The sequence below is a fragment of the Ahaetulla prasina genome, chromosome 2, assembly GCF_028640845.1.
Source record: "Ahaetulla prasina isolate Xishuangbanna chromosome 2, ASM2864084v1, whole genome shotgun sequence".
Taxonomy (NCBI): Eukaryota; Metazoa; Chordata; class Lepidosauria; order Squamata; family Colubridae; genus Ahaetulla; species Ahaetulla prasina.
In genome coordinates this window covers 199,492,305-199,507,605 of record NC_080540.1, presented here as the reverse complement: position 1 = coordinate 199,507,605, position 15,301 = coordinate 199,492,305, and the positions used below count along the sequence as shown (strand labels likewise).

Sequence of the window (15,301 nt, the reverse complement as noted above, 5' to 3'; positions counted from 1 at the left end):
ACCTACTACATTACATTTGCTTACATATCCTGTATTATGACTCCTGAGTCCCCTTCACATAATGTCCATTCTATTCCCTGCATTTCATTCTCCAACTTCATATGTGAATCTGGTCAGAAAAGCTTTCCTTTAGTGTAGCAGTGTTGCCTTTTTGCATAACCTATTGCCAGCATTTTTTTTTCCCCTATTCTGCCAGAAACACTATTTTATGAAACTATTTTTTTTTTCGTCTCCGCTTCCATTCTGAAGATTATATGCCCTCATGTGGCAGCAGAAAGAGGTAGATCTTGGCTCAGTACATGCTTTCCTAGCATGGTATAATTACAATGCTTTAAAACCTGCAAAGTGTTTGAGAAAAGACAACACATGACTTAAAAAAATAAGAGTAGTGGAAAAAAGAAACACATGCTGTTGTTAGCCTTCAGAAGCACCACATAAATAGATTTTGTTTTAGGCACAATCCTTGTTAGTGTTAGCAAGAAAAATAATTAATATTTTTGAATGGCTAAAATGGCATGGCCAAGAAAAGACTTAAGAGTCTGCAAAGGTTGGTCGTAGTAGTCTGGTTCTACAAAGAACTATAGAATAACAGCCATCTTTATTGTTCATCATTAAGATAATGTCCAACAATAATGCTTTCCGTTCTACCTTTCAGTCATTCTCAGCAAAGCTTGAACTGACATTTCTCTACAGTCCTTGTCTGCAGATCTATTTCACTTCTTCCCCGATTCTCCTCTATGCAGAAATGTATCACTTCAAGCTGTTATTAGATCTATTTTCAACTGACTTTGTCAAAATGTAATTACTTTTCAAAGAACTGAAGGTAGTATAATAGAAGAAATCACTTACTCTGATATGCACACATATTCCTTCTTTCCTTCTACCAATTCTAGTCAAGTAACTTTTGTAAAGTTTTGTAGCACTGAATGGCAAAATTTGTTTGATCGAATTTTGGGCAGAAGCAATGGGAAAGGACATCTTGCCTCCAACTCTTTTTGTAAACTACAGTTTTTGTAAACTACGCTAAACTTAGTTTGTTTTCACCTTAATGTGGTGTATGAACCTAAGTACTATATTCTACAAACCATGGTTTATCATTTAAAATGTTCCATGAACTCAGCCTGTGTGTAAATGTTTTTGTCAAACTGTGGTTCTGAGCCTAGATTTGATCATAGTAAACCTAATCAAAGAAAATTGTGCTCAAGTCCCAGTGAAATTAATAGGATGCATGCTAATAAAGATTAGCTTGTTAAATACAGTATTTACTATAAGTAACCTAAATTTGTCCGTGTAACCCAATGTCTCCTTTGTATTCTAGTCAAAAAACCATCCACAGACATTTTGTCCTTTTTGTTGATAGTAGAATTTTGAGTGTAAACTAGATAATACCTTTTCTCATAGGCAATATTTTCACCTAGGAAAGAGGAGGGGTTGCTGTTGAACTGGCAGATGGCAGAGTCATCTGAAGAACTTTGAGGATGACGAGCATTGAAGATTTAAGGTAGATAGCAAACCATAATAGCTTGTAAACACCTTTCCCTGTTGAAGACTGCTGGTTTTAGAGAAGAAAAAGAGGGCAGACCAAAATCAACCAAGCAGTTTTAGCCGAAGATGTGTTAATTTGAGGGGAACTTAAAATCTTGTAAAATAGAGTGGTTTGCAGGGGAAGGGGGGGGGAGAGAGAGGGAGAGGGAGGGAGCGCAGCCTGTATAATTAGCCTCTTATTTCTAAGTAGGAAGAAGGAATAAAATGTAGAAATAGCAACATCTACATTTAGCTGACACACATGACAAGGTAGACTTTGCCAGAAGCAGGAAGCCTTAAATGACTAGTGAATAATACTTTATTGAGCAATGCTTTCCCAGTTGAAAATAACTCTAGCCTCAGGTCTATTATTCCTATCTTTCTCCTTGCAGTTTATCAGTCAAGCAGGTGGAAGGAACGGAGACAGTAATATACATAGCTAACACTGGCAAAGGAATAATGCTGATTAAAATCAACGGTAGATACCTGTTTCACTTGCTTTGCTGTGTTGTTTTTTAAAAAATCACAAAACGTATTTAGAGTGCTATGTATCAGATTCTGTGAACCCGCAGAAACACAAAACATCAAATTTTCCAGACTGATATACATTTTCATTTTTTTATATTTATTTGCGACAAAAAACACCAATTGATCATATACCACTTTGTATTTTATTGTTTTTATTGCATTATAGTTATTTTGCTTGTCCTTACTTAGAAATTTTTAAAGGTACTTAAATTCCACCAGTGTTCAATACCAAGAAAGGTGGAATATAATTGCACCATACTGCCTTTAGTATGCTACAATCCTATGCACGTCTACTTAGTATGAAATCCTGTTGTGCTTTGTGAAATTAACTGCAAAAGGGGGGTTGTATGCATTGATATGAAAATAAAACCCTTCATGCAATGGAGAAGAAAATATAAATATGGGTTGTCAGAAGGATTTTTGGTTAGCTTTCTTGCAGAAAAATGTTTTATGGACATGGGTTGCAGGGCAGGGGATATTTTACTGAACATTTATCAACTTCTAAATGGTGCACTCGATGGAACTGTTTCTCTTGATTCTGCTTCATATGTAGAGCTAATGTTAACAAATCTGAAAGGGCATGTCTGTATTTGCATATGTGTAAATACATGAGCTATTTTTCTTTGGCAGAATATCCAATCATGTTATGTTATGAAGATCCAATAACATTATTAAAAACAGCAATCAATATAATGCATTTCTGGACAAGCAATGGAAAAAAATAGGTTCCTAGATTACTTTGCGAGGTGATCTAAAGTCAGTGCAAAGCCACAATAAGTGCCTTCAGAACAATATCAGCTTCAGTTTCAGATAAGAAAGAATTGCTCTGAAAATCCTTGTCAGGGCTTTGACAGTTTCTCCAGTACCCTAAATTCTAAAGGTTCATGACCAGTTTATTTCATTTAGGCCAGGGGTGTCAAACTCATGTCACCACAGCGGTATAACGTGATGTATCAGGATTTTTTCCCCCTTCGCTAAACCGGGCATGGCCATGGCCAGTGTGTGACGCATCCGGCCCCTGGGCCAGGAGTTTGACAGCCCTGATTTAGACTCATTTAAAAGATTTACTTCACTTAAGAAGGCAGCTAAATGCCTTTTCAAGTATTTTGAAAGTAGAAGGAGCTGTCATGTAAGTTGCTTTCTCACTAGGTCTACACAACATCTTGATTACAAGATCCCCAAGCAAATATTGAAATGACATAAAGCCTGCCCACATTGGATTGGACACAACAATGGTGGGACATTCCCAGAAGACAATAGAAGTCAGAAGTGGGGAAATGACCATAGTAATTAAATGAAAAATCAATTAAATCTTTGGAAAAATAAAATAAGATACTGCCTTGGATTGGAAACAAAATGGGGCTTGCCTGAAGTGAACTGAAATGTGCAGACTGGTATTCAAAGCATCAAAGCAGCTTCTAAAAAAAAAATTTCTGTGGAGCCCAATAAAAATTGAGTTGCTGGATCAGGCCTAATCCATTTAATCCAGCAATCTGTTTCTAATATTAGCCATGAAAGAAAATATCCCCTCCTATTTAGTCTCAGCATTAGACTTAAGCTGTCTCTAAACATGGTTAGCTGTCGTAACTCTTATTGATATTCTAATGATAAGGTAACGTTTAAACTATAATTCCAATAATAATTCATGTTTTTTTAAAGCCATCTCTATCCTCATTCTCATTAATACCAAATCACCATAATATTATCCACATGCTACATCTGAATGAGGCAGTTCAATGGAATTTTATCAAAATATACAAACCATCGCTACACTTGTTTAGCAACTATTGTGTTCTTCTATTAATGCAAAGAATTGTTGCCATTGCTCACTATATTCTTTTCCAAATGGGTTTACAATCAGTTTTATTTTATCTCTCGTCTCCATTTCCAGCTTCACCTCTGTCCATTTTCAATGATACCTTCACCCCAGCTACAGTCATCCTTCCCCCCATCCGGCTGTAACAATTGCAACTGTTTAATCGCCAACCAGCAGACTTTTTCTATTTCCTGATATAATAAGCTTTGGAGATGGTTACCAGGCGAGCAAATAGGAAAAGGAAAGCTTTTGTCAATAGTCATTGCCCCAATCCTTGCTTTTTATCTCTGATCTATTTACCCGTTTCTTTAAGTTAGTCTGAGTTAATGAAGAAGATTTGTGCAACAGTTCCCAGTGTCCAAAGCACGAGATCCCCAAGTTTTTTCCTGATACTATTCCAGGAAAAAGGAAGGTTTTCAGTCTTCTCCTAAAATCCAAATTCAAATTTTTGGAAATTTCAGAAGGAATACAATTTTCACCCACCCTAATTGATAGGATCATTTTTTTCATTCTATAGTAATTAATGGCCTTAAATGAAATTAATATAGTAATTAATGGCCTTAAATGAAAATCATATATGTCGTTCCATAGAGCCTGTAATTGCCCCATGTATTATATAAATTGGGAAAAACCATAATTTATTTTAAAATTTTCAATTATTTTTCATACACTACAATCTTACAAAATTGTATACTATAAGGAAATAATGCAGACAGATTATTGTTTATCAGCATGCACATTTGTAGAATCAAACCACACATCAAATTAAAATGTGACTTGTTTTAAAAAACAAGTCAGTTTATTATTTTTTTATGCAAGATTAGGGTTTTAAATTATGAAAATATTCCAATTCCTCTTTAACCTTCATCACTCTTCTTCAAAAACTTTTCCATTTTTACAATATTCCTTCTGCATATAAAATTTAGGGGGTAACTTTAGTGCAAAAGTAGGAAGTTTGCTTGTAAATAAAAACAGCAGTGAGCATTACTATAGAGAGCTACAGAAACAGAAGGCATATTACAATATTGTTGTTAATGGTAATGTGTTAGTGAGAAGATCTGTGAATTCTGCATGTTGTATACCGACTGTGCAGACAATGCATTGGTTGAAATATTCAAGCTATGTTTTTCATATTAGCATTTAAGGTAGAAATTGCAAAAACAGAGACTGCTAAGCACCTGACAGGCTGCATTCAAAAGTTCTGCATACCTGACACTAGTGCCCGGTTCATATTATTGTCCTAATTCCTTAAATATAAGCGGCATCTGAAAATGTTATTTGTTTCTGCTGGCAATAAGATCTGATATAGCTATGATCAGAATTATACTAAGATACAGTCTACTCTACAACCAAAGAACACACTCCATAATTGGGGAAACTGACCTGTTTCATACCTGAAAAAGTATGAGTCAGGTATTTGGTATCCTAAGAAATTACCTGAAAAATGACTGCCTGGGGTTGCACCAAGTATTGTCTCATCAGCATGGAGCACCACTGCCATAGCATGGAGGAGAAAAAAAACAGAAATATCAGGAGAATAGTTTATTTGCTGTTTTAAGAGTGCAGAGAACTTTTTAAAAATGCTTTTAAATTCTATTATTGGAGGCACTCTTTTTTCTGTAATTCCTGCTAAATTCTACATGATAGCAGGACACTGACATGTAGTTAAGTATTGCTTGATGATCTAAGGCAGAAGTGCAGCTGTGAAATACATGCTTGGCTCTCCAAAGGTGCCTAGGCCTTGTTGACAGGAATCTCACTCAAATACTGAAGAACTGGTGAAATTCAACAATGTCCATCAGCCATGAATTGTGATTTGCCAGGTGCTTAGTTGTGCAAGTAGGCAACGAAGAAAACAAGAAGTTTACCAAGTCTTTGGTAGATTACTATACTTAGTTAAAAATAGGCCGCAGTTTGGTTTAGTAAAGTTCAGTTAATGCAGGCCCACTGTACAAGTTTTTTTAAAAAATCCAAATGTTTATAAAATGGGGTAAAAATAAGAATAAATGAGATGTTGAAGGCATCATTAGGTAGCAAAGTGCTCTTTGGATGCAGTCCTGATCTGTTATTCCTCCAGTTAAAAAGATTTCATATACGAAAGTTAGGAAGACCTCAACAGCAAGCTAAGATGTTTGAAAGCGACTGCCAGCCATTAACACTATTCTAGGTGTCCTAGACACACTAGAGATCCAGATTTGTACCTTTATAAACTGGTGGGGCAGTTTACAAATCATTTCTGCATACCGTGTGATTTACAAAGGTATAATCCATCAGTCAGGTACAGTGGCCTACCAGGTGCCGGATAACTTAATCTTTGTATCTACTGTAAAACAAGCAGCAAAAATACTAGAAGTGGGTTGATGGGTGCATTCTTTGGTTGATTACAATATTTGCACAATGGTTTAGATTCAGAAGGTTGATCAAGAATCTGCTATGCTTATAATAAACTTCCCTCTGTTTAGCCACCTTCACCTAATCAGGTTTCTGTAGATTGTGGCAACAAAATGCAAATAGAGGTTTCAAAGAAAAGTTATTTATTTCATCACTCAAAATACTCACTAGAACCCACCATTAGGCTGTGCTGATTCAGGTGAATAATAGATATAAGGAACTTAGCTAAAATGGTGAACTCTAGGAAAAGTGCAATTATCTCTGAGTTTCCTAATACTGAACAAATTGTTCTCAACCTTCCACACCCTGTGATATAATTCTTTGCTCCTAAAACAATCTTGTACTTTCTATTAGTTCTGGGGCCCTGTTGTTGGACGGTGCTTAGAGCAATGCTTCTCAATTTCATGAACTTCTACTCCAAGAAGTCCCTAATCAGTTGGTCTGGGAAATTTTGGGAATTGAAGTTCACACCTCTTAACGTTGCTGAGATTGAAAAACACTAGCTTAAAAGTCTTTTGTAATTAAACTAACATAGAAGGCTCATAAATAAATACATGTATAAATATATATCTGATGTTTCCAGTAATCAGGTCATATCATAAGAACTAAAGCCCATCATATCTGATAACCTAATTATTTATTGCTATTTTACTCTCAGTGTTTAATAATACATGTACAGGATTCTGCCAGTTTTAAGCATACAATCAAAGAAAGCACAGAGATGTAAGCACTAAGCATAAATCAACCTAAAAACAAAACAAAAAGTAAGCACATTTTAACTTCCATATACCAACACAGCATGAACTGAAGTTATCCAACAGTGAATCATAACTACAGACACTGAATCAATTGAACCCATATTCATTTATAATTGAGTCATATATTGTTTCATTGCTCTTAAAGTAGAGACAAAAAAGACATGAAAAAATGCAAAAATAAAAATGCATACATTATGTACGTTAAAGAAAAAAGAAAGAAAATGACAGAAGGGAAGGGGAAGGGGAAGGGGAAGGGGAAGGAAAGGAAAGGAAAGGAAAGGAAAGGAAAGGAAAGGAAAGGAAAGGAAAGGAAACGAAAGGAAAGGAAAGGAAAGGAAGGGAAAGGAAGGGAAAACTGAATGACATATTTAAGTGTATTATTCTTGCATTATTCCTCATTCACTAATACACCTAACAGGCATTAAACTAATACAAAATGTTGTCTTTGGATCTGATTTTTGGGTTTTTTAAACTATTAAAGGCAATGCAGAGAAAAAGAAAGAGAATGTCTTTCCCGTTAAATTACAATATGGAGAAAATAATACAGCTCATCATAAATATTAGTTACAAGGGTTCTTGAAATATTACTTGTAAGTACTTTATGATTTAGGAAAATAAAATGCTGTGTAAATATGAAACCCTTATTATCTGAAGCACAATAAAACCCACTGAAAATCTAGGTTAGAGTAGAAGGCTTAAAATATATTTATTTTCTCCTATTCTTGTTCACACACTGAAATGTATTGCAGAGAAATACTAATACTCAGTTGAGGAAGTCAGGGGGGAAGAACCTTCCAGAAACACCACACACTTTCAGTGACATCACACAACTATAAGAATGCTGGACTTTTTAAAATTTAACTTTTAATAAAGGGATCCCATTAACTCTCGAGTACCTTCCTGGCATTTTTCTTTAAATAGTGGCACCTCTATTTACTTTTTATTATTATTAACCCTAACCCTAACCCTAACCAATTACCACACCAAGCAAGAAGAAGACCTTCTGCACACAAATTACAATTGTGCTTTTTATAATTTTGTGAACAACAAATTTAAAGACTCGAGATCCATCCCACCACTAAAAGATTCTAACGGCAAAGAATATAATGATGAAACAGTTAAAGCAAGCCTCTTCAACACATTCTTTGGCACAATCTTTGTAAACAGTAATGACTTATACCCGATATTCCCCAATCATACCAACAATGAGTACAATGAACTAACACATATAGATTTCACAGAAGATAATGTTGAAAAAGCTCTTCACAAACTGAAACCATCCCTATCTATTGGACCTGATGGACTATGTGCATACTTGTTAAAAAAGATTTCTACTAATATAGCAGAACCCCTAAGCATAATTTTTGAAAAAGTTTTCACGACCAGTTCCCTTCCCAAACTTTGGTCACTTGCCACGGTCATCCCTGTCTTCAAAAAAGGAGACCCCAGCCTAGCTGAAAATTACAGACCTAGCTCTCTTTGCTGTGTCACTTGCAAAGTAATGGAATCTATCATCAACCAATCCATTACCCTCCACCTAGAAACAAACAACCTACTCTCTAATAAACAATTTGGTTTCAGAAAAAAATTATCATGTAATTTACAACTTCTTCACTGCAAAAACATATGGACTACAAATCTTGATCAGGGCAAAGCAATAGATGCAATCTACATAGACTTCTGTAAAGCTTTCGACTCAGTAGTACATGATAAATGTCTCCTAAAACTAAAATCCTACGGCATCTCAGGACCCCTCTACAATTGGATAACAGCTTTTCTATCAAAAATATAACAAGTAGTCAAAATTGGCAATGCTATATCAAATCCTGTTCCTGTCAAAAGTGGCGTTCCCCAAGGCAGCGTTCTTGGACCAACACTCTTCATATTATACATTAATGATCTCTGTGACCATATTACAAGTAATTGTGTTCTCTTTGCTGACAATGTCAAACTATTTAACACCACCAACAATACAGCTATCCTCCAAAAAGACCTGGACTTCTTATCTGAATGGTCTAAAACTTGGCAACTCCAAATCTCAACTAGCAAATGCTCAGTCTTACATATTGGAAAAAAGAACCTAAACACTAAGTACAAGCTTGATGGACATTACCTTACTGATGACCTCCACCCTGTTAAAGATCTTGGAATTTTCATATCAAGTGATCTAAGTGCCAAAGCCCATTGTAACTACATCGCAAAAAAGGCCTTACAAGTTGTAAACCTAATCTTGCGTAGCTTCTTCTCCAAAAACACTACACTACTAACCAGAGCATATAAAACATTTGCTAGACCAATTCTTGAATACAGCTCGACTCTCTGGAACCCATACCACATTTCTGACATCAATACAATTGAACGTGTCCAGAAATATTTTACAAGAAGAGTTCTCCACTCCTCTGAATACAACAAAATACCTTATGCCACCAGACTTGAAATCCTGGGTTTAGAAAATTTAGAACTACGCCGCGTTCGACATGACCTGAGTTTAATCATAGAATCATCTATTACAAAGTCCTTCCTGTCGAAGACTACTTCAGCTTCAATTGCAACAATACACGAGCACACAATAGATTTAAGCTTAATGTTAACCGCTCCAATCTTGATTGCAGAAAATATGACTTCAGTAATAGAATTGTTAATGCTTGGAATACACTACCTGTGTGGTCTCTTCCCAAAATCCCCAAAGCTTCAACCAAAAACTGTCTACTATTGACATCACCCCATTTCTTTTCTTTTTTTCTTTTTTTTTATTACTTTTTTTACAACAAACAAACAAACAATAATACATTATTACACCCTTGTGCTATACATAAAAGGAAGATTTGGGTCTTCGGATATATCCTCTTGATTGCCAAAATCCACGTTCTCGAGGTACAGGTACTGAAGCGTCCAATGTTCCAAGCGCAAAGTCCACAAATGGTTTCCAAGTCTTCCAGAAAATATCTTCTTTATACACACCACTTCTAATTTTAATATCACATGTCATTTTATCATTTAAAGCTAATTTCCACATTTCAGAATTCCACTCTTCTATTCTAAAAATCACATCTAGTTTCCAATATCTAGCTATTATAATTCTACCTATTATAATCATAATTCTAATCAATTCTTTTTCATATTTTGTTAATTCTATTTCCTTAATTACCAACAATAATATAGTTTCCACTCTCAATGTTATTACTTTCCCCATCATTTCAAATATCATTTTCTCCAATTGTTGCCAAAACTTTTAACCTTATCACAATTATACCACATATGTTCATAAGTCCCCAATTCCATCTCACATCTCCAACATTTTTACTAATTTTTTATCCATTTGTGACAATCTTACTGGAGTCAAATACCATTTCCAAACAACTTTATAATTGAGCTCTTTAATCCTTATAGATAAAGTTCTCATAATTCTACTCTTCCAATTCACATTCCAATCTGACTCTGGTATTTCAATATTAAGATCTTTTTCCCAATTTATCCTCATCACTCTTTGTAATTTTCATCAGAATTTATAATCTTATAAACCCTACTAACGAGTCCCTTTAGCCCAATTTCATCTTTCATAATCCGAGATACTAAATATTCAAATTCAGTTTCACATCTATTTATCGAATAATTTTCCTTTAGTTTTTTTGTCCATTTTTCTATCTGTATTTTTTCAAACCAACTTAACCCTAATTTTTCAATAATTTCTTTATTCCTCCTTTCATTTCCCATAACTTTTATCCAATCTCTAATAATTTCTATATTTTCCTCTTTAATCACTTCATTACGTTTTATATTATTTTTAATCGGCCAAATTCCAGTTGTCTCCCCCAAAAAGATTATATCCGGAATTAAAATTTTAACAAATTTGTTCCACATTTTACTTAATCCCTTTAACCAATAACTTAATAATAATAATAATAATAATAATAATAATATTTTAATTTGTATACCGCCCTTCTCCCGAAGGACTCAGGGCGGTGAACAGGCAGATAAAATATAAATACACACAATAATTTAAAACCAACCCTTAAAAAACTAATTTAAATGCCCAAAACGTTAAAAAACATACTCCCCTATAAAATAACACAATTTTAAAAACCCATCCAATAAAAATAAAAATCAGGCTAGTCCAGCCATATGAAATAAATAAGTTTTAAGTTCGCGGCGAAAGGTCCTAAGGTCAGGTAATTGTCAAGTCCGAGGGAAGTTCGTTCCACAGGGTTGAGCTCCCACAGAGAAGGCCCTCCCCAGCCGCCAGTCGACACTGTTTGGCTGACGGCACCCTGAGGAGTCCCTCTCTGTGGGAGCGTGCGGACGATGGGAGATAGAAGCCGGCAGTAGGCGGTCCCAGATAGCCGGTCCTAAGCCATGGGCGCTTTAAAGGTGGTCACCAATACCTTGAAGCGCACCCGGAAAACAACAGGTAGCCAGTGCAGTCTGCGGGATAGGTGTTATGTGGAGCTGAGAGCTCCTCAATAACCCAGCAGCCCGCGTTCTGAACTAGCTGAAGTCTCCGGGTGCTCTTCAAGGGAGCCCATGTAGAGAGCATTGCAGTAGTCCAGGCGAGAGGTAGAGCATGAGTGACTGTGCATAAGGCATCCCGGTCAGGAAGGGGCGCAACTGGCGGATCAGGCGAACCTGATAAAATGCTCTCCTGGAGCGGTTGCCAAATGGTCTTCAAAGAACAACCGCCATCCAGGAGCACGCCCAAGTTGCGTACCTTCTCCATCGGGCCAATGATTCACCCGACAGACAGCTGCATCTGCAGCTGACTGTACCAGTGCCGGCATCCACAGCCACTCCGTCTTGGAGGATTAAGTTTGAGCCTGTTCCTCCCCATCCAGACCCGGCTTCCAGACACCGGGACAACACTTCGACAGCTTCACTGGGGTGGCGGGGTGGAAAAGTACAGCTGAGTGTCATCAGCGTACAGATGGTATCTCACCCCAAAGCCACTGATGATCTCACCCAGCGGCTTCATATAGATGTTGAACAGGAGGGTGAGAGAATCGACCCCTCGGCACCCACACATGAGGCACCTTGAGTCGATCTCTGCCCCTGTCAACACCGTCTCGTCCGATCAGAGAGGTAGGAGAGAACCACCGATAAACGGTGCCTCCCACTCCCAACCTCCAACCGGCGCAGCAGGATACCATGGTCGATGGTATCAAAAGCCGCTGAGAGGTCTAATAGGACCAGGGCAGAGAATAACCCTATCCCTGGCCCTCCAGAGATCATCCACCAGCGCGACCAAAGCTGTCTCCGTACTGTATCCGGGCGGGCGGACTGGAACGGGTCTAGATAGACAGCTTCATCCAGGTACTGGGGTAGCTGACATGCCACCACTCTCTACAACCTTCGCCGTGCGGTGGAACTGGCCATAGTTCCTAAAACAGCTGGGTCCAGGAAGGCTTCTTGAGGAGGGTCTCACCACAGCCTCTTTCAAGGCGCGGGAAAGACCCTCCGCGGAAGCATTTGTAATCCCCTGGAGCCAGCCTCGTGTCACCTCCTGAGTAGCCAATACTAACCAGGAGGGGCACGGATCCAGTAAACATGTGGTGGTGTTCAGCCTGCCCAGCAACCTGTCCATGTCCTCGGGAGTCACAGGATCAAAATCATCCCAAACCACCTCAACAAGACGGGCCTTGGAACCCTCGCCCGGATCTACCCAATTTTGATCCAATCCGTCCCGCTGAACGATTTTGTCATATAGATAACCGTTAAACTCCTCGGCACGCCTTGTAGGGGTCCTCCCGCCCCTCCTGTTGGAGGAGCGGCGGTCACCAACAGGCGGCGGCGGTTATCTGCCCGGCGCAATGAGGAGAAAGCGTGGGAGCGCCGCAGCCCTCATTGCCACTAGGTAGGTCCTACTATAGGACCTAACTAGTGTCGGTCAACCTCAGGCGGCTGGATCTCCAGGCACTCTCTGGGCGTCTTCTCCGCGCTTCATCTCCCTCAGCTCTCGGAGAACCAAGGAGCTGGTTGAGACCGACGCCGGGTCAGAGGCCGCAAAGGCACGACACGGTCCAAAGCTCCAGCCGCGGCCCGTTCCCAGGCCGCAACTAGCTCTTCAGTCGAGTCGTGGGACAGGTGTTCGGGAAACGGCCCAAGCTCCGTCAGGAACCTCTCCAGGTCCATCAGGCGCCTGGGACGGAACCAACGCATTGGTTCCGTCTCCCTGCGATGGTGGGTAGCGGTCAGAAAGTCTAGACGAAGGAGAAAATGATCTGACCATGACAAAGGTTCCACAACTAAATCATTTAAAACCAGATCATTAAACCACTGGCCAGAGATAAAAATCAGGTCAACTTCTACTTACACATTTTAAATTTGCTTTATCTAAAAACCACCTTGATCCAAATTTCTCTATATCCCTTAACTCTAAGTCTCTCCAATAGTTATCTTCACCTTTAAGTATTTTTACCACTATCCGGATACCATACGCACAGTAATAATTAAATAATTTGGGGATTCCTAATCCACCTTCCGTTTGATTTTGATACCACATTTTCTTCACTAATCTAGGTCTTTTGCCACCGTTGCAAAATTTATCCAATTTTTTCTGATATCCTTCAATATCTTTCTCTGTCAAATTTAGTGGTAGCATCTCGAATAAAAAGTTGAACTTGGGCAGCAACATCATCTTACACATTGCAATTCTACCAAACCAAGACAACTTTAAAATTTTATATTTATCTATCTTCTTCTCAATTTCGTTAATCACCACATCATAATTAAGTTTTTTCAATTCTTTAACCTTAAGTGAAAGCACTATACCCAAATATTTCAATGTGTTTTAATCCTTATCCCAAATTGCTCTTGCATATTCTCAGACTCATTACCATTACTATCCATCAATAATTCTGACTTTGACCAATTTACTTTCAATCCTGTCATTTCCTCAAATTCTATCAAATGCTTATATATCTTTTCAGATCTTTCTCTACATTTTCAAAATAATTAAAGTATCATCCATACAAATTTATCTTATACCCCTTATATCCTTCTAATTCTTCATCTTTTTCTATCATTTTTGTCAATATTTCCATAGCCAATAAAAATAATGTTGGGGACAGGGCACATCCTTGTCTCGTACCAGCTTCTAATTTTATCTCTTCAGTTAATATTCCATTCACCTTCACTCTTGCACTGCTCTTTTGGTACAATTTTGAAATAACATGTATAAACTTATTACCAAAGCCTAAAGCCTCCACAATTACTTTAATTGTTTCCCATTGTACAGAATCAAAAGCTTTAAAAATATCCAATGATACTATACCAATTTTATCACCATTATATTCAGCTACATCTATAATATTTAATACTCTTCTAACAATATCACTCATGTATCTACCCTTCACAAAACCTACTTGATTATAACTTATATATCTATCTATAAATCTATTTAATCTATTACTTATAATAGCAGTAAATATCTTTGCATCCTGATTAATTAAAGAAATGGGCCGATAGGACTCAATCCTTTCTAAATCTTTATCTGGTTTAGGAATTAGGGATATCACCGTTCTATTCCATGACGAAGGTACTTCCCACCATGTAATATTCCATTGAATAATTTTTGCAATCTTGGTATTATTAATTCTTTAAATTCTTTATAAAACTCAACAGGTAATCCATCCTCACCTGGAGCTTTCCTAATTTTAATTTTTATTATTCCATTAATCTCATCTTGTGTTATATCTTCTTCCATCAATTCCTTATATGTTTGATCAATTTTCACCACATACTTTTCTAAATAGCTTTGCAATTTTCCCGATTAATTGGTTTCTTTGAATATAGATTCTGAAAAAATTTCTAACCACTTCACATTTCTCTAATTTTTATAACATCTTATACCTCTATCATCTATCAAAACTCAATTTCTCTCTTCTCTCTTTTATCTTTCGCCATCTTTGCCAATAATTTAGAATTTCTATTACTAAATTCAAAAATTCCTATTTAAAATCTCAAATTTCTTTTTACTAACTCTGTATCTTCTTCTATCATTTTATTTCTTAACATATTAAGCTCCTGAAGAATTTTTTTCTTTAGTAAGCAAAATTGATTTTCCAATTCTTTAATCTGATTTTATCTCTTTCCATTTTAATTTTATAATTTTATATTTCCTACTTGATAATTTAATACTCTCCTCTAAACACCGCTTTCATCGCATCCCAAACAATTTCAAATTTAACCTCCCGTTATCATTTAATCTCCAACTTTCCTCCAGTTTTTAAGTATCCATTTTTATCCTTTTCATTTTATACAATTTCTCGTCATATCTCCAATAGCTTCTTTT

General features: G+C 37.0%; 1 protein-coding gene across 3 annotated transcripts in view; it reads right to left on the bottom strand.

Annotated features, from left to right (window-relative positions):
* Nucleotides 1-15,301, bottom strand: part of PAX5 (paired box 5) — a 283,526-nt gene that overhangs the window by 138,418 nt on the left and 129,807 nt on the right. Inside the window, exon 7 of one of the 3 annotated variants that reach the window (XM_058172755.1) lies at nucleotides 5,306-5,362. The exons of the other annotated variants lie outside the window; for them this stretch is intronic. Within the exon in view, the coding sequence (XP_058028738.1) occupies nucleotides 5,306-5,362 (57 nt within the window). The remainder of the gene's footprint in view (nucleotides 1-5,305; nucleotides 5,363-15,301) is intronic. 3 annotated transcript variants of the gene reach the window in all.